General features: G+C 36.5%; 1 protein-coding gene and 1 long non-coding RNA gene across 2 annotated transcripts; one reads left to right on the forward strand and one right to left on the reverse strand.

The window, feature by feature from the left end:
* Positions 1 to 11,375: 11,375 nt before the first annotated feature.
* Positions 11,376 to 22,628, reverse strand: LOC132068648 (serine carboxypeptidase-like 13). The gene is made up of 14 exons (XM_059462300.1): positions 22,254 to 22,628; positions 17,291 to 17,433; positions 16,635 to 16,711; positions 16,114 to 16,236; positions 15,886 to 15,988; positions 15,736 to 15,773; positions 14,807 to 14,905; positions 14,257 to 14,343; positions 13,908 to 14,042; positions 13,035 to 13,106; positions 12,823 to 12,941; positions 12,150 to 12,263; positions 12,008 to 12,053; positions 11,376 to 11,742 (listed from the first exon to the last, which is right to left on the reverse strand). Exons 1-14 carry the CDS (start codon positions 22,403 to 22,405, stop codon positions 11,650 to 11,652), a joined length of 1,401 nt encoding a protein of 466 aa, XP_059318283.1. The 5' UTR covers positions 22,406 to 22,628; the 3' UTR covers positions 11,376 to 11,649.
* On the forward strand, positions 18,130 to 18,912 carry LOC132068649 (uncharacterized). The gene is made up of 2 exons (XR_009417457.1): positions 18,130 to 18,344; positions 18,595 to 18,912. It is a non-coding gene; the product is annotated as an uncharacterized LOC132068649 (long non-coding RNA).
* Positions 22,629 to 23,332: the final 704 nt, after the last annotated feature.

Genomic DNA, 23,332 nt, shown 5'->3' on the forward strand with positions numbered 1-23,332 from the left:
AATACAAAGCTTTTTGGATACGAAAAGCCAACCCTCAAAAGAATGCCCCCATTTATAGTTTTCCTCTATGGGCCTTCTTTACATCATGGACTCCTTTTAGATAAAGAAAACCTAATATGGATAAGGTTGAGTCGTACGGTCCGACACCCGTACGGCGGCGAGCATGGCGACGTGATTTCCACACGTGGCGGGTGAATAACTAATTATCCGACCAACGGCCACGATTAGAATGGCCATGAAGAAAGCGGGCTAACGGCCACGACCGATTCCGCTTTGTTTGAACCCACAAACGGCCACGATCGGCTCGGCCATGGAGGGGCCAGGACCAACTACTACGGTTGAACCTAGACACAACGACTTTAATCAAAACTTCGGATCAAGCGCTATTGTTTGCCTTCTTTCTTTTACCGCCCCGGTTTGCACGGACAAACGCTAACCGATTTTTACCGTATACGAGATAGTCCCACACTTTTCGACCGAGGTCATACGGAGTAACGAAAGTGGATGAATCACGCCGAAAATCGGTGATCCGTCGTCTCGTTCTTATCTTCTCGTTTTGGCGGTGAGCATCAGTTGTCACCTCTTTCTCGCCGTACGCCACGTGTCGCATCCCGAAAGGCCGAGCTCTCGCCCGCCGTTACGCACGTCCTTTCAAGTCACGTCCCTATTGATTATGGGATACGTGGCGTTCGCCGATTGTTCGGGATTTGTAACCGCGAAACCCATGCCTATATAAGGCCTTCGATGTCCTTCCTTCTTCACTTTTACTTCATCTTTCAACATTTTACCTCACTTTTCTTTACTTCTTCCATACTTCTCTTCATCACCCTCCTTTCCATCGTTGGATTCCATCATTTCAACACCATATTCTTTGCTAAATGCTGTTGCAAAGGACTCGTTCCACTCAAGTGTTGTTCCCTCGATTGAACGTTACTTATTTCTCCATTTGCTTCATTTTCTTTACTTCACCGTCTCCATCTTCTTACCTTCATCCCATTATCAAATTTTTAACCTCTTTCAACCATTACAAATGTACGCCCAATACCGAAACCACCTCCCAGGATATTCCCTCGGTTTTCTCCCAATACGAGGCCGAACCGGTGTCTCTCCGAAGGGGAAAAAAAATGTGGCCGAGCCTACGCTTTAGATATAGTGCGAATCAAACCCAACTTCAATAAATAATTTGAAGCGAGAAGCCTTTCTTAGTTGCGGATAGAGGTATGACGTAAGGCGATACCTTCCATCACCGAGGATAGCTCGATCGGTCCCGACCGACCGCGGATGGGATAACCATCCGTGCGGTGTTTGCTCTGGCCGGCCCAGATACAATTACCGACCACCGGGAGGGTTTTTTATACGTTTACACTTATCCCTTCACACTCAAGCTCGAACTGCGCAATTGATCCGGTCATATCGAGATGTCTGGGACTATAATGTGACCCTTGCATAAATTGGTCCTATAATACGGAGGACGGTAGCGGCTCCGGTTGTTGGCCAACGACGCCAAGAAGCCATTCACGATGACACATTTGATCCGCCTTTATTCCCCGAGACGATTAGGGGAGGCGTAATAAAAGCGAGGTCGAATCCAATCTTCTAAAAAATGGATGAAGATAGGATCGGGGCTGGTTGAGCGCTTCGTTCGGTTGGGGACCTCGAACATTATACCGGAGGAGTACGTGTCTCTTCCCGGAAAAATGGAATGACAACCGTAAGTTTCTTGGTCCCACCTTTATTAATTTATCCTTATACTCTTTTACTAATCCTTCGTACTTACGTCTCCCCTTTCCATTTCAATAGCGGTGTATGGATACCCTGGGCCGTCCCACATATGAACGAGTGGGTCGAGGCGGCTTGACCGAGCGTACGCCGAAGAGTTGACATGGGGGAATCTTTGGTACCGGGCCAGGTACGGATTGCCCAAAATCACGGTAACACCCGGCTTTGAGTTTTGGTATTACGTATTCGTCTTTCTTCTTAATTTGAATATTATCCATAACCCTTCGATTTTAGGTTTACGAAGGTTCCCGGTGAATCCCGATCTCGGATCAAACAGAGCAAGTTGTGCCGACACCGGCTGCTCGACCTGGCAGTGGTCATCCCGACCATTGGCCACAAAAGACGAAGGAAGCCTCCCTTGGATAAAGGAGAGAAACCTCAAGAAAAGTGGCTAGAGCGTCATCCGATCTCTCGAGAGATGAAGAAGGGTCCGATAAACACTGTAGGTCGGCGTGGCCCCAACCTTTCGAGTTGGTCCCGAGGAGACAGCTCCACCCCTTCAACCGAGCAGACCCTCGATTCGCCTTCAACTACCAGTGTGGGGAAGAAATACTTACCCAACACCTCTAGGTCCATCGAGTTTGTTGATATTCGGGTGACGCCTCTCCGAGGAGATTCCCCGCAAAGACCGAGAGATCCGACTCGAACAACCTGAAGGGCCGAGCAAGCCGAGTCGCGCACGGACCACCAGCGGACACGGCTCGATGCCTACCGAGGACCCCGTATCGGTTGAAGCCTCTACTTCCTGCCGAGGCGTTGGTGTCGTTCCAGCTACCCCACCGCTCTCGAGGTCGGATAATCTGGGTGACATGTTTTTGGAAACTCCTCTCGCGACCGGGAGGCTGCCGTTTTGGTCATCTTCCCATCCTCGGTTACGAGGGCGCTAATCGATCCACCGAACGGTGCGAGGGAAGGCCTAGTGCGCATCTTTCCCGCTCCAGTGGAACTGGGAGAACCGCATCGGCGTAGTTACCTCTCTCGAAGATTGCAATTTCTATCTCATCCCGTGGGAGTGGCAAGCTACCCGCCCGTTTCGACTCGGACAAAAGGAAAGCATGTCGAATCCCTTGGCATAGCCTCGATTAACGAGCATGCATGCGGGCACCCGGGTAAGCCTTCACCTCATGCCTGCATAATTTGATGTGAGTTTTTTGGTTTCTTGTTTAACACCGTCGCTTTCTTACAGCGTGGTGCTTGTTAACGAAGCCTTCATCCGGGCTCCAAAGAAGAGGTTACGGACCCTTAGAGGCCGACCGGATGCCCAAGGTCGAGAAACGGAGAAATTCCGCATCTTTTCGTAAGTAAAATAAGACGAGCTGAGCTGAGCTCGCCCGCCTTGGAAGAGAACCGAGTGTTGTCTTGACTAAGACCGATTTTTCTTCCTCCGTGTTCGTTCCTCCACAACCCCGCTAACTCATCTTTTAGCCGGGCGTTCTCACCTCTTCGTCACATCAAGCTCTGTCAAGCTTGCGAGGGCCATCGGCTTCGCCTACCACTATCTTCCTTTACTTGCAAAAGATGCCGGAATTTCTCCGTTTCGACCTTGGGCATCCACCGGCTCGAAGGTCATCAACCTCTTGTCGGGTCTTGACGTAAGGCTTCGTTAACAAGCACCACACTATGTAAAGAAGCAACGTGTTAAACAAGAAACCAAAACTCACATCAAATTATGCAAGGCATGGGCTGAAAGGCTTACCCGATTGCCCGCATGCATGCCCTCGTTAATCAGGCTCTGCCAAGGATTCGGCCATCTTCCTTTTGTCCGAGTCCGAAACGAGGGGCCTTAAATATCTTGCCACTCCCACCGGACGAGATAAGAAACTGCAATCTTCAGGGAGAGTAACTGATACCGATCCGGGGGTTCTCTCAGGTTCCATACTTAGGAGCCGAAAAAGATCCCACCAGCCTTTCCTCGCACCGATTTCGGCGGATCGTTACCCCCTCGTAACTCGAGGAACGGGAAGATGACCAAAACCCGCAGCCTCCCGATCGCAAGTGAGGAGTGTCCAAAACATGTCATCCAAATTATCCGAACCTCGAAGCGATTGGGGGTGATCGGGCACTGCACCGGCCTCGGGGCAGGTTAGTAGGCTTCAAACCCGATAGCCGGCTCCCTGTAGGCAATGAGCCGCATCCGTGGTGCCCGGTACCGGTGCGGTCGCTTAACTTGTCCCGCTTTCGGCTAGTTGACTCGGGGTGGGATCTCCGCGATGGCACACAGGGAATCTCGCCGAGAGGCATCACCTCTAATATCAACAAACTCAATACCTAAGAGGCGTTGGGTAAGTATTTTCTCCCCACCGGTAGTTGAGCCGAATCGAAGGGTCCTTCCTGGTGGAAGGGGGTGGAACTGTAACTTCCTCCTCCGGGACCAACTCAAAGGTTGGGGCCACGCCGACCCTACGAATGATCACATCGGACCCTTCTTCATCTCTCAGAGATCGGATGACGCTCCTAGCCCTTTTTCTTGGTTTCTCTCCTTTATCCGAGGGCTTCCTTCATCTTTTGGCGGCAGCGTGATCAATTCTAGATGACCCTCGCCGAGTCGAACGCCGTGTGTCGGCACAACTTGCTCGCCGGTCCCGGTCCGGATTCACTGAGCCGCCCGGTAAACCTAAAATCGAAGGGGGTTATGGATAATATTCAAATTAAAGAAAGGCGGACGAGACGTAATACCCAAACACAAAGCGGTGTTACCGTGATTTTGGGCAATCCATCTACCCACGAGCCGGGATTCCCCATGTCAACTCTTCGCGTGTATCTTTGAGGTCGAGGCGAGCGCGCCGACCCACTCGTTCATACGTGGGACGACCGGGGTATCCATGCCACGGCTATTGAAATGGAAAGGGGAGACGTAAGTACGAAGGATTAGGTAAAGAAGTATAAGGATAAATTAATAAAGGTGGGACCAAGAAACTTACGGTTGTCATTCCATTTTTCCGGGAAGAGCATGAACTCCTCCGGTATAATGTTCGAAGTCCTCACCCGAACGAAGCGCTCTAACCAGCCCCGATCCCTATCTTCGTCCATTTTTTAGAAGATTGGATTCCGGCCTCGCTTGGCTAATTTTATTACGCCTCCCCGGAATCGTCTCGGGAATAAAGGCGGATCAAATTTGTCATCGTGAATGGCTTAACTCGCGTCGTTGGCCAACAACCGGAGCGAGCTACCGTCTCCGGATTATAGGACCGATTGTCTGAGGGTCACATTATAGGTCCTGCACATCTCCAATATGACCCATCAATTGCAGGTGTTCGAGCTTGATGTGAAGGGATAAGTGTAAACGTATAAAAAACCCTCTCGTGGTCGGTAATTGATTCATCTCGGGCCAGGAGCAAAACCTCGCACCTGATGGTTATCCCATCCGCAATGTCCGGACTCGATCGAGCTTATCACCGACGGAAGAGGGGTATCGCCTTACGTCATACCTCATCCGCAACTATGGAAGGCTTTCGCTTCAAATTATTTATTGAAGTTGGGTTTGATTGGCACTATATCTAAAGCCGTAGGCTCGGCCACGTTTTTCCCCTTCGGCTGAGACACCGGTTCGGCTCCTTGGGAGAAAACCGAGGGAATATCCTGGGAGGTGGTTTCGGTATCGCGTACATTTGTAATGGTTGGAGAGGTTAAAAATTTGATAATGGGATGAAGGTAAGAAGATGGAAACGGTGAAGTAAAGAAAATGAAGCCAAATGGAGAAATAAGTACCGTTTCAATCGTGAAGCAACACCTTGAGTGAAACGAGTTCTTTGCAAGCAGATTTAAGCAGCAAATATGGGTGTTGAAATGGTGGAATCAACAATGAAAAGGAGGGTGATGAAGAACGAAGGAAGAAGTAAAGAAAGTGAGGTAAAATGTTGAAAGATGAAGTAAAAGTGAAGAAGGAAGGACATCGAAGGCCTTATATAGGCATGGGTTTGGGCGGTTACAAATCCCGAACAATCGGCGAACGCCACGTATCCCACAATCAATGAGGACGTGACTTGAAAGGACGTGCGTAACGACCGCGTGCAGCTCGGCACTCGGGACGCGACACGTGGCGTACGCGGGCAAAGAGGTGACAACCGTTCCGCCAAAACGAGAAGATAAGAACGAGACGTATGGGGATCACCGATTTTCGTGATTCATCCACTTCCCGTTACTCCGTATGACCTCGGTCCGAAAAGTGTAGGGGGACTATCCGTATACGGTAAAAATCGGTTAGCGTTTGTCCTGGCAAACCGGGGGCGGTAAAGAAAGAAGGCAAACAATAGCGCTGATCCGAAGTTTTGATTAAAGTCGTCGTGTCCGGTTCAACCGTAGTAGTTGGTCCGGTCCCTCCATGGCCGAGTTGATCGTGGCCGTTTGTCCGGCTCAAACAAAGCGGACCGCCGGGCGTTAGCCCGTTTTCTTCATGGCCATTCTAATCGTGGCCGTTGGTCCGGATAATCAGTTATTCGCCCGCCACGTGTGGAAATCAAGTTGCCGTACTTCGATGGTCGTACGGGTGTCGACCGTACGACCCAACCTTATCCATATTAGGTTTTCTTTATCCTAAAAGGAGTCCATGATGTAAAGAAGACCCATAGAGAAAACTATAAATAGGGGCATTCCCCTCACTTTTGAGGGTTGGCTTTTCGTATCCAAGAGCTTTGTATTTTGAATATATATTCTTTCTCGCTTTGATTTCTCAGTATTTTGGTCCGGTTTACGCTTAAATAATTCATTGAATCATTTCATTCAACATTGCACGGAATATATATAATCTTAGCTTAAATATATAAACCCCAACATCTTTACCCAACCATTAGCATATCAACTTATACATTACTTAAATCGCTTTTATAAGCAAAATATACACGTACATCTTTTGTTCATCAAAGAATAGATTAAAGTGCCACATATCCCATACCTCATTTACAAATTTAACTTATTAGCCAATTTCGGGGTAAAACACCAAGAATCCCCATAGAAAAGCTTTTTAATGTACGAATTCAAAGTAATCGCATTCCTCGGGTCATTCTACCCCTGGTACTAAAAGGGGGGGAATACGGAAGAGTGTGTGTATATTGTTAGGTCAAGCTCGCACGACTTTCCTCAAATTTTCCATCGAAATAAGTTCGGCATGTTCCTTCAACAAGCCCCACAACAATTGGCCCATCAAGTACAAGTCCCTCGAACTAAGTGCCACTTAGCCCGTCAGCATGATCAACAAGTCAATTTTCGAGATTCGATGTGTGTCACCCACATGACCGAGCAATTATAGATGCCAAAGCTTAGAGTTAGCTTCTTGTTGTGCGCCTGCGTGATCTCCAAGCTACCTTTGGCAAGATAAAAGTAGTAAACTGAGTCCCGCGACATTACTACGTCGTCTCCATACTTGTTTCGTCGAACCATAGTCTCTAATATTAATTATTGGTCTAAGCCAGCTGAAAGATACTCTGTGATATATAATGTTGATTTTGGGCCAAGCACGCATGATTTTTCCCGGAAGCCTCATCCTATTAAGAGTATCGCTACACCTTATGTACAGCTTCTTTTATTTTCAGCTAAGTATATAGGATTTTGTTAGCATGTCCACCTTATTAATAAATTAATGACCCAATGGCAAAGATAAATCAATCTGCCCCTTGAAGCAATATATAATCGGAAGACTCCCAAAGAAGAGTAGTTCTAATGTCCCTAGTAATAATTTGTTCTCATAAGAAGGAATTATTAATCATATGATTGCCTCCATTCTTTATCTTTTTCTTTTTATGGTGGAGCATGCGTTGGCGTTGCTAAATGAACTTTAGTATTGATGAAAGTGGTGTAGAGTTATCTACTTCTTCACATCAAACTGACTATGAGGGCTAAATGAACTTTAGTATTGATATGTCATGACTAGTGGAACTTAATATTTAGGAATTTTTCAAGCTAATTTTTGATTATTTGTTTCAATTTATTAGTATAATTTTTTTTCACGAATACATCTCCAATATTTCAAAAGAAAACACTTAGGTAACAATTTTTTTTTTTTTTTTAAAAGTCTCAATATTCCTATGTTAAGTCGGTTGGTAAAAAAAATTAAAAATATTTTCTTTAGGAAAACAAGTTTCTTAAAAATGAAAAAAATAACTTACTAAGTGAAAGTAGGAAAACAAGCTTCACATATGGCATACCACATTGATTGTGTCATCTCCACCCTTTATACCAAACACACACTTAGTTCTCTGTATTATATTGTAGCTATTAAAATGTGCAAATAGGCACACTTCAATTTCGGAAAGGAAGTATTAAAGTTAAAAGGAACCTTAGATATTTGTGTGGCTATAAATCATTTTGTTAATAAGGTAAAAGGAAATTTTAAAGTAAAATTATTTATAATTATAAAAAAATGATATTCTTTATGAAACGGACTAAAAAGAAATATGGGCCACATAAATTGGGACGAAGGGAATATCCAAAGGGAAAACTTCAAGTTCAAAAAGGAAGCATTAACATTGTTCAAGAGATTCAAATTATTTTCGTATGGCACCAATGGTTCCAAGTGTTCCTGATCCGATTCTGGAAAAGCCAGAACAAAGCGCAACACGCCGATGATTTCATGTCTAGTGGATCATTGACTTATACCAAGTCTAAGAGTGTTCAAGGGTTGAACATTTAGGAGCTTCATGCATATGATCTTCGAGAATTGGAACAAGTTGGAGGGGGTGGGATCAAGATTTGAAGTTTGATCCGTGAGGCCGCTGCCTCACAAGAAAAAAACGGAAGAAATTGCATGAATTGTCTTTCGAATGGGCTGCTCTTTAATTTTTGCCTTCTAGCAATCGAACTTATGCCTAGTGTGACATAAGTTCTTTAAGGACAAAAGTCACGTGAGCCATAACTTGTAGAATATTATGATGCGAAAATATAAACTTATGTCCCATGAAAAAGTTGTTAGTTGCCAGGGCACAAAATAGGGGTAAAAGTTACAAATGAAAACTTCATATTTTGGTGTCTCATAGTTGAGCCCGTTGCCTCAAGGCTTTCATTGCCCACTAGAAATTTTAAGGCCATGGCCTCAACTTGCAGGTTGTGTCCGGCTTCACAAGGCTGACGAGTATTTTAATTAACATAGGGTTGTCCTCTAGCACACTTTACAAGGAACTATAAATTAGATCGCTAGATCATTTTTGTAAGTTTTTGCATATTGAAAGATTAGAAAATTCCTTTAGAGAGATCATTGGACCTCTTGGTTAGCGTTAAAGTTTTGATTGCCTATTTTCAAGAATTTGAAGTCTTGAGCTGATATTTTTCTTGTTTCTTTATATTTTGAGTGCAATGTTATCGTTCTTTAGAAGCAATCCATTTTGTTTGTCCATTGTTGTCAGAGACGTTCATCAAGGTTTCTAAATTTTCTTGTCGTTTGTTTATTCAGACTATTCTCGATAATTTTGCTCGAATTCTATCTTTAATTAATTTATTCTCATCTATCGTTATTTAATCTTTTGCTGCCGTTTGTATCTAGGATTTTATCTGTTTCGATTATTCCAAGACCCATCAGTTGAGATTTCCCACTCTGATAGCGAGAACATAGCAGCTATATTTTTCAATTTCTCCAACTCTTGTTGCAACTTCACTCAATTTTCATCCACTTTATTGTTGTTATCAAACACCTGCACCTTAAATTCTGATTCCAACTTTCCAATGTTATCTTCCAACACCTTGAATCTTGTTCCATCTTCAAAATAGCTAATGAGTGTGTATACCTTGGTACCAATTAGGGGTGTAAAAATAAAAACCGATAAACCGCACCAAACCGACAAATCGAACGAAATCGGAGAAAACCTGATCAGTGGGTTGGTTTGGTATTGAGAAAAAAAAAAAAAAAAAAACCTAACCATAATAAGTTTGGTTTGGTTTTAATTAAAAAAAAAAAAAATCAAACCGAGACTAAACCGACCCGATTATACATATACAAATTTTTAATTATTTTATACATATATATTTTATGAATAGTTTAAGTTTGGCTTACTTTTTAGCCTGTATTACTTATATAGATGTCCAGCAAATTACAAAAAGTCAAATCAAAACTAAATTTACACCCCTACAATTGTTATAGTTTAGATGATTTAGAGTATTACTATATGTGAATTCTAAGATGGATTCTTATTTTTGCTATATTTGTTTTATCTGAGACAATAGTTACAATTCAAGTGTGACATTTATATTTTGATGTTGTTATATGTGTGTATCTGCATTTTGAATTTAAGGATTCTCAATTTTAAAAGAGATAATTTAATTGATTGTGGATAAATCATTTGTATAAATTAAGTGAAATTTAACACAAATATAGGATCTATCAAATTAAACTGTTGGAACTTGAAATATAGAATCTATGTCAAATTAAGCTGATGAGGCTAATTGCTGATGCTGTATTGCAATCCCTTTGTTCCAATTGCAAAATGTTGAACAGAATGTAACTTAAAAAAATGGATAGAGAGAAAAAGGGTAAGAAAAAATTATTTTTAGTCAAGCAAATGCTAAGATGCTTCGCATGAAAAGAAAAAAAAAACCGACAAACCCGAAAAATTCGAAAAAAATCAAGATTGAAAAATTCGACTTTTATTGATTTGGTTTGGTTTATAGATTTTAAAACCCGACATCATTGGTTTGATTTGATATTTGTAAAATCCGAACCAATCCGGTCTATGTACACCCCTACTAGTACCAATTGTATCATGTATATCAAATGTTGAAGAAAATCGAAATAACCTGAATTCAGCCCACAACTGTTTTAACTCAACACGATCAATGAATAAATAAAGATGCTTAGATCTAATCGTGTCTCTTTCTTCATGGAACTTGAATTTTCACTCTATTTGAGCCAACTAATAGTTAGAGACCACAATGTGAAAAGAGAGAAAATTTTAGGGAAGAAGATACCGAAAATTCTGAAGCATTCCTCGCGCAAAGTGGATTTTTCAGCACTTTTAGATGACGAAAAACGACTCTTGTCCATCGATCAAATATGACAATTTTAAATGTAAATAGCCCGATGCTTATTAATCGAATTTGAAAAACAAAGGCATCCGTCATTTTTCCTTATTCTTCTGCTCTGGACGACATCATCTTGTTTAGCCTTCCTTTTGGATTCAACTACAATGAGTGTATATTTATTCCTTAATCTTCAACAAACTACATAACCAACTTTTAAATGGAATTTATGCAGCAATGCACTCAAGAAGATCAAATTTCATTCATATCTATAGTCTGCCACATCAAAATTCAAAATAAACAATTTGACCTTTTCCCTATCAATATATAAAGCTTGTAACTGCTGAATGGAAATTTTGGGAACCACCTGGTCAGGCTTACCACTTAAATTAAATTTGCAGACTAAGTGAAAGAGATAATTGTCCAATAGACAACAATTTGTCCTAGAAAATTAATTTAAGATGTTTACACTATTAGAACTGTTCCAAACCAAGATATCCCTGCTTATGCAATTCTCAACAAGTTATATCCGACAATTTTTCGTTATAGGTTTTTCATATCTTTTCTGTTCATTTTTCTTGTGAAATAAAATTTTCAGATATAGAAAAAGCATCAATTCTTGAATTATAGCATCAAATAATCAGATGTCAATTATATAGAAAAGGAACTTAAAGTTTGCACTGGCAGCATATAAATTATTTGTACCAACAAGTTGAATTGCCTAACAATAACAAGTAATTCTTCATATACCAAACCTGATATTATCAACCTGGAAAATAAAGTTATAACCTATTATAGCTGATTAAATTAAGCTGATGCTATAAAAACTCGTTATACTATCAATATATATAACTAAAACCCTATATAAAAAGAACTTCTCAACTCAAAAAATCAACTAACTAGAGTCTCATTAAATATTCTGAAAGTTAATTAATTAGAGTGGAGTGGTACATAGGATAACCAACGCTTTAACATGGCAAGACAGTCCACAGGATTCCACTCTGGGGCAGTATGTCCTGCTCCCTGAATTCAAAAGGCATTAAATTGAGTCACAAAAAGTTGCTTAAACGAGTGAAATACTGTAATTATATTCTCGCCCTTGATATTTCATTAAATTAATAATTTATTTGGCAGTTAGAAAAAAGTAAAAATAGTTAACTTAACTATGGTAATTGGTAAACGTATGTGTGAAAGACGGATGCATTGCGTTTAATAATTTAATAGAAATAAATATCGAATGCGAGTAAAGTATTAGGTACAGGAAAGCAAAATGAAGTTAGTTTCTTGCCTTGACCGTCGCGAACGTCATTTGGTTGGAGTAACTTCTTGTGTAACTATGCAACAATAAAGCTTAATTAGTTAGTTCAATTTACCTAATTTGCACAATAATCCAAGGGCTACTTGAAGAAATATTTAGGTTAGGAACTCACCCAGCAACTTGACCATCGACAATCCATGGCTTCCAATAATCACTAATTGAGTAGTTTAGTGATTTGATCCATGCTTGAGTTGAAATAAATGGTATAACCATGTCGTGATCACCACTACTCCAAAACAAAAAGTTAATTATAAAAACAAAAGAAAAATATTTATGCTCAATACATCTTAATGTTTGAAAAGCCACATCCAAAATATGGGGTTAATTTTATGGATGGTCACTCAACTTTTATTTTACTGCGTCAAAGTCGTTTAAATATTTTTTGTAACAAAGAAGTCACTCAACTTTATTTAAGTATCATAAAAGTCACTAAACTGTTTTTGTAACTAAAATATAACCTGGCCCAAATATCACAAACAGTTATCTGGAGGAAAAAAATCAGACATTTTCAGTGATACTTAGGTTGTTAGGCAAAGTCGAGTGACTTTTTGGTTATAAAATAATTGTTTAGTAACTTTTTATAATATTTAGACAAAATTGAGTAGCTTTTTCCCATTATAAAAGTATTTTAGTGACTTTTAATACTTAAAAAAAATTGAGTGACCTTTTCATGACAAAATTATATAGTGACTTTATTGCTAAAGTAAAAATTGAGTTCCATTTGTGAAATTAACCCCTAAAATATGTCTACAGTATTATTACCTCAAAATAGAATAGTCTAATACCTGTAAATAAGAGACCTGAAGCCTTTACGGCTAAGATTTGCATGATATGGTATAGTATTGTTAACAATTATTGCAAAAGACAAGTTACTCCTGCATCGTTCCCATGCTCCAGTAGTTCCCTGAGTTTAATTTAATTTTGTATTTTAGTAATAACATTAACATCTAAGTTTCAAGATATTTTTTAAAATCTTTTATTAGTAAAAATTTCATACCTTTCTAACATGAAGAGCATCTCTGACATTCTGATCATTGGCCCAAATCACAGAGAGTTCGTGCCATTCTTCCTAAAAAAATTACGGAGGGAGAAAATTATTATAGGTTTGCCCTCATTTTCTTACCATAATAGAATAAACAGGAAAAGTCTAAATTTGTTTCTGTATTCGAAACTGTTCAATTTTATCCATCGTTACGATATTGGCTTGTTCATATTTTTGCCATTAGCAAATTTTTTTATAGTTGTTCTTGCCATTAATGGAGTTTCGACGTGAAATAAGTGAATTTCATGTGTCCAAATTCTTCAGAAAAACGGTTCAAATTTACCCCTCAACTTGTGACGATATTTTCAAGGCATAATACATAAACAGGCCATCAAACTTGGCTTCAACCGGCAAGTATGCCCTCCAACTTTGAGTGAAATCAAGTAGGCACCTCACCTTGTATAAAGTTGAACACGTAAACCCAAATGCTGATGTGGCACATAAATTTTGAGGTGTCTAGATGATCATTTTGTAAGTTGGAGTGTTCAACTAACAAAATGGAGACAAATTGAGGTGCCTACTTGTGCACACTCAAAGTTGGAGGATATACTTGTCAGCTGAGGCCAAATTTAAGGGTCTGTTTATGTATTATACCTGTTTTCAGATTATCTTCAAGTTGGAGGTCCATTAGGGTTCAAGGGGAAAAGTTTCCTGATGTTAGAGATAATACTAAACCAGAAGTATGAGGACAAAGTTGTTCAATTTCAATTAGTACAGGGGTAGATTTAACCCTTTTCGTTAGAATAATACCTTTTCAAAAGGAAAAAATATATATATACCGAAAATATAAAACTATAAAATAAAAATGAAAAACTGATGGTAACTTACTCGACATTTTACTCCAGGGTATTTAGCAGGACTTTTGAGTTTTTGAACATTCTCACTCAATGATCTTCTTGAATCATATGATACAGGATCACAAGGGGACTCTAGGATATGATATTGATAAATATCCTTAATCAACTGCATTAATCAATGGCTCTTAATTATTAACTTTGGAGTCAAAATTTACTCCACGAAAACAATATTAAAATTACGCCGCTCAAACCCTCTCCATAAAATGTCAATGCATCTGTGTCGAATTTTTCAATAAATGCATTACTTTTAGAGAATTCAATACGCACCTGATAAAAAGTACGACTAACATAATTTCTAAAAGAAATAATTGTGAGCTTACCCAATCGAAAGTACACATGTCCCTTGAACAAAGTGATTTGGTTGGACCATTATGTTTGTACTCTCCTCCACAGTTGGTCACTAATGACTGTTTAAGAAATTAAGCACACTTAATTAATTATCGATGGTTTTCAATAAAGGAACGTGGTAATTTCACGGATGATTACTTAAGTTTTACAACTCCATGTTTTTGCATCAAACAAAATTACTTTTTTATCAAAAAAGTCACCCACTTAGTCTAAGTAGCACAAAGGCATTAAACAACTTTTTGTAACAAAAAAGTTAGTCAGTTTTGCTTAAATATCTTTTTCGTCTCGTCTTAATGACTTTTTGTAATACATAGGCAAAGTTAAGTAAATTTTTAATTACAAAAATAGTTATTGACTTTCTGTGATACTCACATAAAGTTAAATAATTCTTTGATTATAAAAAATAATTTAATATTTTTAATGCAATGAAACGAAATGAAAGATAATCATTTGTGAAATTAACCAAAAAGAAATGTGAATGCTCGAAAGAAAGAAAAAGAAGCTTTGTGAATAAGCCCATACCTTGTATAGTTCGTCAGGAATTAGGCCCATCCCATGAGCAAAAGGGATCTTATAATAATCTTGACCAGAAAATGTTACTGGATTGCCAAGAATGTATCCCTGCTAATACCATTTATTAGACATAAATGCATAACAAACATAATGAACAGTAGGATTCCTCACTCTTAATTAAAGTTCTCGGATTCGAGTTTTCGGTACGGAGAAAATCTTATTATGAAGAGCTTCCCCCTTATATGGGCCTCGCGAATTCAAATTAGACGGGACGCCAATGTGAATTCCGACTACCGGGTGGATATCCAAAACAATGTCATTTCGTGAAAGTTGTAGCTATCTTTTTCTATGACAAGGGAACCCGTAGTCACTATCCTTCAAGTGTGCATTAGGTAAACCTCGCTCCAGTGTAGCTATTGCAAGGTCACTAAATATTAAAATATTTATTAGTACTAAGATTGACTAGGGTTAATTTTATGTAAGGTCACACTGAACATTACTCACTATATCAGTAAAGGCCCCAAATTTTTTTTTTTGTCACATTATAATAACTGAAGTTTACTCACTATAACAAAGAAAGTCCCAAAAATATTTTTTTTAACCTTGATGATTTTCTTCGGTTATAATGGATACATAATGTATTTTGTGGCTTTACCGTCATATATAGTATATTATAGTTTCATGACTTTACCCTAATAGTGATAAATTCCAATGACGATCCGTAAAATTAACTCTAATAATTCATTGAATATTATATTAGCAATATTCAACTCAATACGTTCACGAAAATCAAGTTAACATAAACTAAATAAATGTTTCAGTGAATATAAACTAAATAAATGTTTCAGTGAATTAATCATTAAATTTGCTTGGTTTAATCTCCACCAACATGTACATATTCTTCTTATTAAAGGTATAGAACATGTATGATTACCAACCTTAAGATTGATCCATGGCTTGATTCCCATATCATTACCTGCATTGCACAATTTGCATCAAACATATATAAGAAGAAAAATGGAAAAGTGGATAACTGTAGCTTTTGACAATTTTTGTATTAATTGTAACAAACTAGTTGTGTTTATTACCATTTGATATCACTTGAGTAACTATAGGAACTGTAATTCCACTATACGAGTCTCCAGCAACATAGAAAGGATTATTGAGATATTCTTGATGCTTAACTAACCACTGTAAAATACTTTAATAAATTAGTAGACTAAAAAAAAATAGATTTAGAATTTTATTATAGTGACAATCAAGCATCAAAATGAACTAACCTGAAGGCATTAAAATAATATCATGACTTGACTTACCTTACGAAGAAATTCATAAGCATGATCACCTGATTGTAAATCATCCGAGTGATTTGCCTTTTGTGTTGTTGCATAAGAGTATCCACTCCCTACTGGCAAATCTACAAAAATCATGTTTGCCACCTATAATTTAATCATTAGCAGTTGCAGTATCACTATAAAAAAAAAATTTAAATTTTTTTTTTAAAAAAATAATAATAAAAAAAATTAATGACTAATAAATTTTGTAGCTAAACGACCTATTTAACGATGGATTATCAACTAAAAAACAAGTCTATTAGCTACGAGCAATTTTTAGTGACAAATTAGCGACGTCGACCAAGTAGCTAATTTCAAATCTTTTTGTAGTGATTTTTAGTTAGCTATTATTATTTCATGATGGTTTCCTGTAAGTCTGTTATTATTAGGGTCATTTGCGGAAATGATCTTGTTTGAGACCATTATTTAAAATTTGTCCGGGATAGCCTAATGAGTTTAATTTTTTTAATACATTACATTCAAACCTTTTTTGTGTTTCTCACCTTTGTGTATGCATACGGATTTAAAGATAACGTTGGCAAGCTCCCATTATACGCTCTAATGTCCAACTCCACAGGCCCTGCAAGTTTTAGCAAGTAATTGCAAAAATCCATTTAAATTTATGTGATGCATTTTGACTCGGTATGGAGATCAAAGAAAGCAACTTTAGAAACTTATTGTGTGAGACGAGCCATAAATATTTGTGTAGCTATAAATTATCTCATTAAAGATAAAATGAGAAATTTAAAATCAAATTATTTTTAAATAATAAGATTATTTTTTTTTGGGAACGGACTAAAGAAAAAGTAAATAACATACATTATCTCACGATCCTAATTTCTTCTTTTTCTTTCACCTTTCCTGGTTCGGTAAATATTTACCCACACCGGGTGTTTATACCAAATCAATGCAATTTATAATGGTTAAGCAATTTAATGAAGTGAATATATACATTAATTCATCATGATTAAGTGATAGTTGTATATATTCCAAACATAAGACACGCATCCATTGGTATGATATAAACAACCGGTGTAGATAAATTTTTACCTTCCCGGTTACCAATATAATAATAATACTAATAAAAAAATCACAACAACTTAGTAACATGGTGCATTTTTTTTTTAATGATATAAAGGGTAAAAGATGAATAATTTACCTAGTTCAAACAGAATGGCATTTAACGGAGAGCAACCGGGACCTCCCGTAAACCAATAAATAAGAGGATCGGCTTTAGGATTAGATTGTGACTTTATAAAGTAGTAGAAGAGTTGCACCTCATCTTCACCTACTCCTATATACCTGATAATATAATTCGTAGTATTAATTTGGGAATCATCAACATAAACATAATGTATATCTCATTATCAAAGGCGACAAAAAGGAATAGGAACATAATAGAATGACAAAAAGGAATAGGAACATAATAGACTCTCAATTTATTGTCGGAAGAATTAGTGGTATCTCAAAAGGGAGTGTCCTCATCGATTATGACACTACTAAAAATAGAGATTTTTCTCACCGACATTTAGTGGGAAATTTGTGCTACAAAGCATGACTTTTCCACTTCATTCCCAATAAACTAGTTCACTGGAAAAATGCATTGTGGAAACAAGTTTCCATTGAAACGCTAGAACACTTTCTAATTTTTTTCGTGTGAAAACACTATTGTTTAGATTTTTCCCAATGATATTCAGTGGAAAATAGCCTCTAAACATTTGTCAATAAAAAAAAATATAGATTTTCTAGTAGTATGAAGTGCTCCGTCTTTCACTTTATGAATAATTGTCTTTCTAGTGGACTAGTAAACAGGCAAAAAAGGGAAAATAGCTTTTTCAGTGCCTGTGTTATTGCATTACTCCTATTTTAGTCCCTATGATATTCGACTAAGCACATTTAACCTTCAATTAAGCAATTTGTGTGTTTTTAGTCCTTTTGCTAGGGGAACCCAAACAAAATAATGGACGGTTATATATTAAGAAGGGCAATTCAGGCATTTAAATCAATACTCTGTAAGTTCTTTTTTGTATTGTATTATACAAAATGGGTTAGTAGTTACACGTATAAACAAACCGAAAAGCAACAGAAAGCACTGAAGACTCCATTTTGCATGAAATCGAAGCATCTAGAGCTCATCTGACCTTATATTTGGCCAATCCCACATGGTTTCAGAACAAAGATTCATGGCATATTTCATGATTGGGTGTATTTTGGTACGATTTCTTATAATTGTTAAGTTTCTCACTTTTCTCCAATTTTGATGTAGGGATTTCTCTGATTTTAATATTTCTATCCCCTTATTATCTTGTTAGCCTTTGATCCGAGCTCCAATTATATTTTTCTTGCATTTCTCTTTAGATACTACTTCCTTCATTCAATTAATAATTGTTCCTCTCTTAATTTTTCTCTAATCATTATTTTCATTTAGCAATTTTTAGTGAATGTAGATGTTGCAACTTACAGTTTCAGTGTACTCAAGATTGGAATGGAAATACTACAAATGGTTGGTTAAGGAGGCCTTGAACGAGAAAGAAGGTGTATGCAATATAATTGCGAAGTACATGGAAGACAAATACCAGGATGAGTTGCTAGTGAATGTCAGAAGAATTCTTGGCTTTTAATTGGAGAATTCTATAACAAAGGGAGAGCAATAATTTATTTGTAATGGCGGATAATCTAATAAGATGAGATAGAGTTTTCTTTTCTTTTCAATCTTAATTTTGTGGTTGAAAGTCACTTTGAAAATACCAAATTACCCTTTGTAGAGTAGACAATCCATTATTTTGTTTGGGTTCCGTCTGCAAAAGGACTAAAAACACACAAATTGCTTAATTGAAGCTTGCGAATCTAAACTCTACCTTGTGAATTATTATTTTTAATTTTTTACTGAGCGGGGGTTCGAACCCAAAACCAAGAGGTTCTAACTGAGGACAAAAATTAAAGACCATCCCAAAATAAGGACGTTCCTGCGCATTGTCCTTGCGCATGAAATAGATGCAGGGCCTTACTCAAATCACCTTCCAAAATTTATTTTCATCTACGGTCAAACATCTTTATAATGGCAGCGTTTGTCCGAAAATTTCATAGATGCTATAGTGAGGTGCTATTATATGCGTATACTGACATTTGATGTTTAAATCTCATTTAGCCGTTATAAACTAAAGTATGCAAATAATTATTTTTCTGTACTTTTTATGTTATAAACGAAAACAAAATACTTGTAATTTTCAAAATCTCAATTGATTTTCGTATTTCATTAATTAAAAATTAAAAAGACTAATAAATTCATAACTAGTCTTGTACCGCACCGATAAAAAATTAAAATCTAAGGAACATATGCATTTAAAATTAATTGAAAATTTATTTAAATATTTCAAGCTTGACGCAAGAATTCTACAACTGTAGGTTGCTTCATAAATTTCAGTCTTTTAGTGATAATATAACGGTTGAAATGATGAAGATTTTGTCCAAACTTTCATCAAAAGAGAATTTAATAACTTTCCCTTGAAGGTTGTCTAAGAGCTTGACAGTTGACTCTTCTATCTCACCCCAAGTAGCAGTAGGTTGAGGCTCTTCATTAGCACTTTTGTTGTCAATTAGTTAAATAACATTTTCCTTTTAGATATTTGTACTTGAAATTTACTGTACGTGCATGACATTTATGATGATTACCATAAATATTTTAATATTTTTTCTACATAGTATATTTCTTACAACATATTATTACACAATATTTGAGTATGACTATTATGGAGAAGTAATTTTACAAAGAGTATACGACTATAATGAATGCTACTGCAGTACTGCTATTATAGGTAGAATGTTGTTATAGAAAAGTAAAATACAACATAAAAAATTGGTTCCGGAGAAAATCAGGTCATTATAGTGAAATGTTATTATAACGAATGACAATTATAGAGATGTTTGACTGTACTTAATGTTTATTACTCCCTTTGTCTCAATTTATGTGACACCTTTCACTTTTTGAGAGTCAATTTGACTGATGTTTGAGTTAAATCGAATTAGATTAACTTAATGTTTTAAAATTAAATTTTAAATATTCAAAAACTATATGAAAAATACTACAAGTTGCAATATTTTGCATTTCAATATGATGAAAAATGCATCATAAAATGTCGGTCAAAGTTTACATAGTGTGAATCTCAAAAACTAAAAAAGTGCCACATAAATTAAGACAATGGTAGTATTTTATTTGTCGTATCTTGAAATGATCAAAACTAGCCAATATTATTAATCTTTCAAACTATCTAATACAAGTTTATATTGAAAATACTCCATATTTTTCTAACACTAATAAAGTTTCTTGACGTACTTTAGGGAAGAATATGTTGCAACGGAACCGGCAAAATTAGTGCACGTAAATAACATTTTGATACAACTTTAGGGTGTAAATTAAATGTTTTCCTATAATGAAACCAATAAATAAATGTGGAGCCCATGACTACAGAGATGGATTGAGAATTTAAATTTTGTAGGTTCAATTATTAAAAAATTTAGTATTAAATCCGTTATGTTTAAGTTATTGGTTTATACCTGCTACTTATTGTAAATTTAGCAATTTTTACATAAAAATTTATATTTTGCACTGAAAATATTGAGTACGAATAAACTCAGTAACGTAATTTTGCATCCAATACGCCTATGAGTTGACTAATTCCCTTGACCTAGCTGTTTGACCTAAGGTGCTTTTTTTTTTTTTTTTAAAGAAAAAGCACCTTTTTTGGATATTTGAGGTGTTTGGCAAATTAATAAAGCGTTTTTAAGCGGAGCTTTTTTAAAGTTTGAAATGAAAAATTTACTGCTTCTTAAAAAAAACATGTATTTAAAATTATTTTTAAGACAAAAATATCCCTACCATTAATACATATTTATCAGGTATACCCTCATTAATCCATTTATTTCTAATTAATAATTTTTTATTTTATTCACCTAGATAACGTTAGCTTTCACATTTTAAGTTTGAACTTCAGTACCCAAGTTCTTTTACTGTTTATGTACTTTTTCAACCCAAAAAAAGGTAACAAATAATATCTACTTTTGAATAACTTTAAATGGATTAGATAATTTACTTGAGTAATCAAGTTCTCTACAGTTGGTATATAATTTTAAATGGATTATAGTGAACTTAAGTATCCGAGTAAACGTTAGTTAATGCTTGTTCTTTTTCGTAATTTAACACTCAAAAGCATCTTTTTAAAAGGAATAGCCAAACACAATATGCTTATTAAAAGTAGTCAAAAGCATTTTTCAAATGAATTAACCAAATTGTTTCTCACCAAAAGTGATTTTTAAAAAGTACTTTATAAAAAAACTCAAATAAGTGTTAGCTTAACCCCTGCGCCCAAATCCTCTAATTAACATAATAGACACATAAAGACAACATGAGAAAAGGCCAAACCGGCTCTAATTAACATAATAGACACATAAAGACAACATGAGAAAACTAAGTGACAGCTACTCCACTGGGGACGCAAACTTTGCAGCTAGAACGCATTATATTATTATAGACGTTTTGACTAAACTTTCAATTTTATCAAATATATATCATGTACTTATATGAAATATTTAAGATATTAAATTTAAATATCTGTTCCAATTCATGTGGCGTTTCAGTGTAAGAGAGTCAAACTCTTATCTTAAAGTTTATCAATGAAAAATATGTGGTTAAAAAAAAAAAAAAAACTCATTTGACTCTCGAATTCGAACAATATCACATAAATTGAGATTTCAGACGAAGAGAGTGATATTTTTGACATAAGCTAAAGATTTGTTTTTTTCTTTCTCAAACACAATACCAATCAAACATCTTCATGTAAAATACAAAAGTTACCGAGGGAATAAGCGGAACATTTTCAAAAAATATACTGTTTTTGAAAATTTATGCCACGTTGCCTAATATACAATATTATACAACATTATGCCTAAGGAAAAATGCATTGTAAATAATGTATCAACCTGGTATAAAGTGTATAAAATGTGTTTATACATAAATATGGACTAAATTGGGTGTTTATACACAAAATAAGAACTACGTTAGCGTAATTTTCCCTGGGCATTTTGCCTCTTTAACTTAGAGATTAGTAAATGAGAAAGTTAATTACCCGGTTTCAAGTTGAAAAGGAAGTGGTCCTTCAAATCCAGGAAGGTACTCGACAGGCGAACCAGCAAAAGCAAACTGTGGGCAGATCTCAAATACAACAATTAAGAAGATAATCAGAGCAACCTGGATCAAACACATCTTCGAGTATTCCATTCTTTTCTTTGCTTGCAAATGGAGAATATGGAACCTGATTTTTTTCGGTTCCAGCCTCTCCCTCGAATACAAAGGGTAGGTAAGACTGGATGAGAAATAATTCCCTCTTGCTAATAAATTTTTCCCAGCTATCGATTAACCTTAGTAAGACTTAACTGAGAGGCAGAAAGTAATTTATAAATGTATTATATAAACAAGACAAGTTACAGAGGGGGCTCTCAATTTTGTTAATAGTAGATTAGCTGCATAGGGGTCATTTTTAATTGGTGTTACAGCATCGATCACGTGAGGCTACGTGGATACTTATTGGTTTCCTAATATTAATAATGTTAATCTAGAAAGCGATACATCAGAAATGGTTTGCATTAATATCTTATTTAGTTTAATCATGTGTCGTTTGGAATTCACTGGATCAACTAATTCGAATTCTCACAGTAGAAAATCCACTATGGTGGTTTTAAGCGCTGCTTAACGGATAACATTTCATTCTCAAGCTTTAAACGTAAAATTTTTTATTAGACATGGAAGAACTTTTAGAATTCCAAGGCATTCTTTGATGGTGTAATATTTATCTCTAACATTCATTGATTATAAGGGCTTAAGTCATCCGTGGTCACCTAAACTTGTCCACAGATTACGCATAGACACCTCAACCCAATCTTATTCCTATTGAACACTTTTACCTTAACAAATGTGTACCTATTTAACACTTACGCAGATTTGGCACAAAAAGTATCGTGCACTTATTGTTAAGCGCATGGGTCATGCTGTAAAATAATATTTTATTTTATATTTTTTAAATAACTTTTTCCTTTCTTCTTCTTTTTCAGTTTTTTTTTTTTCAAATCTTTTTTTCAAGGGACATGGCTTGGGAAGAGAAAGAGATGGATGGATGGGCAATGAGGTAGTTTCTACGAGGAAGAAAGA

Source organism: Lycium ferocissimum, chromosome 8, assembly GCF_029784015.1.
Source record: "Lycium ferocissimum isolate CSIRO_LF1 chromosome 8, AGI_CSIRO_Lferr_CH_V1, whole genome shotgun sequence".
NCBI lineage: Eukaryota > Viridiplantae > Streptophyta > Magnoliopsida > Solanales > Solanaceae > Lycium > Lycium ferocissimum.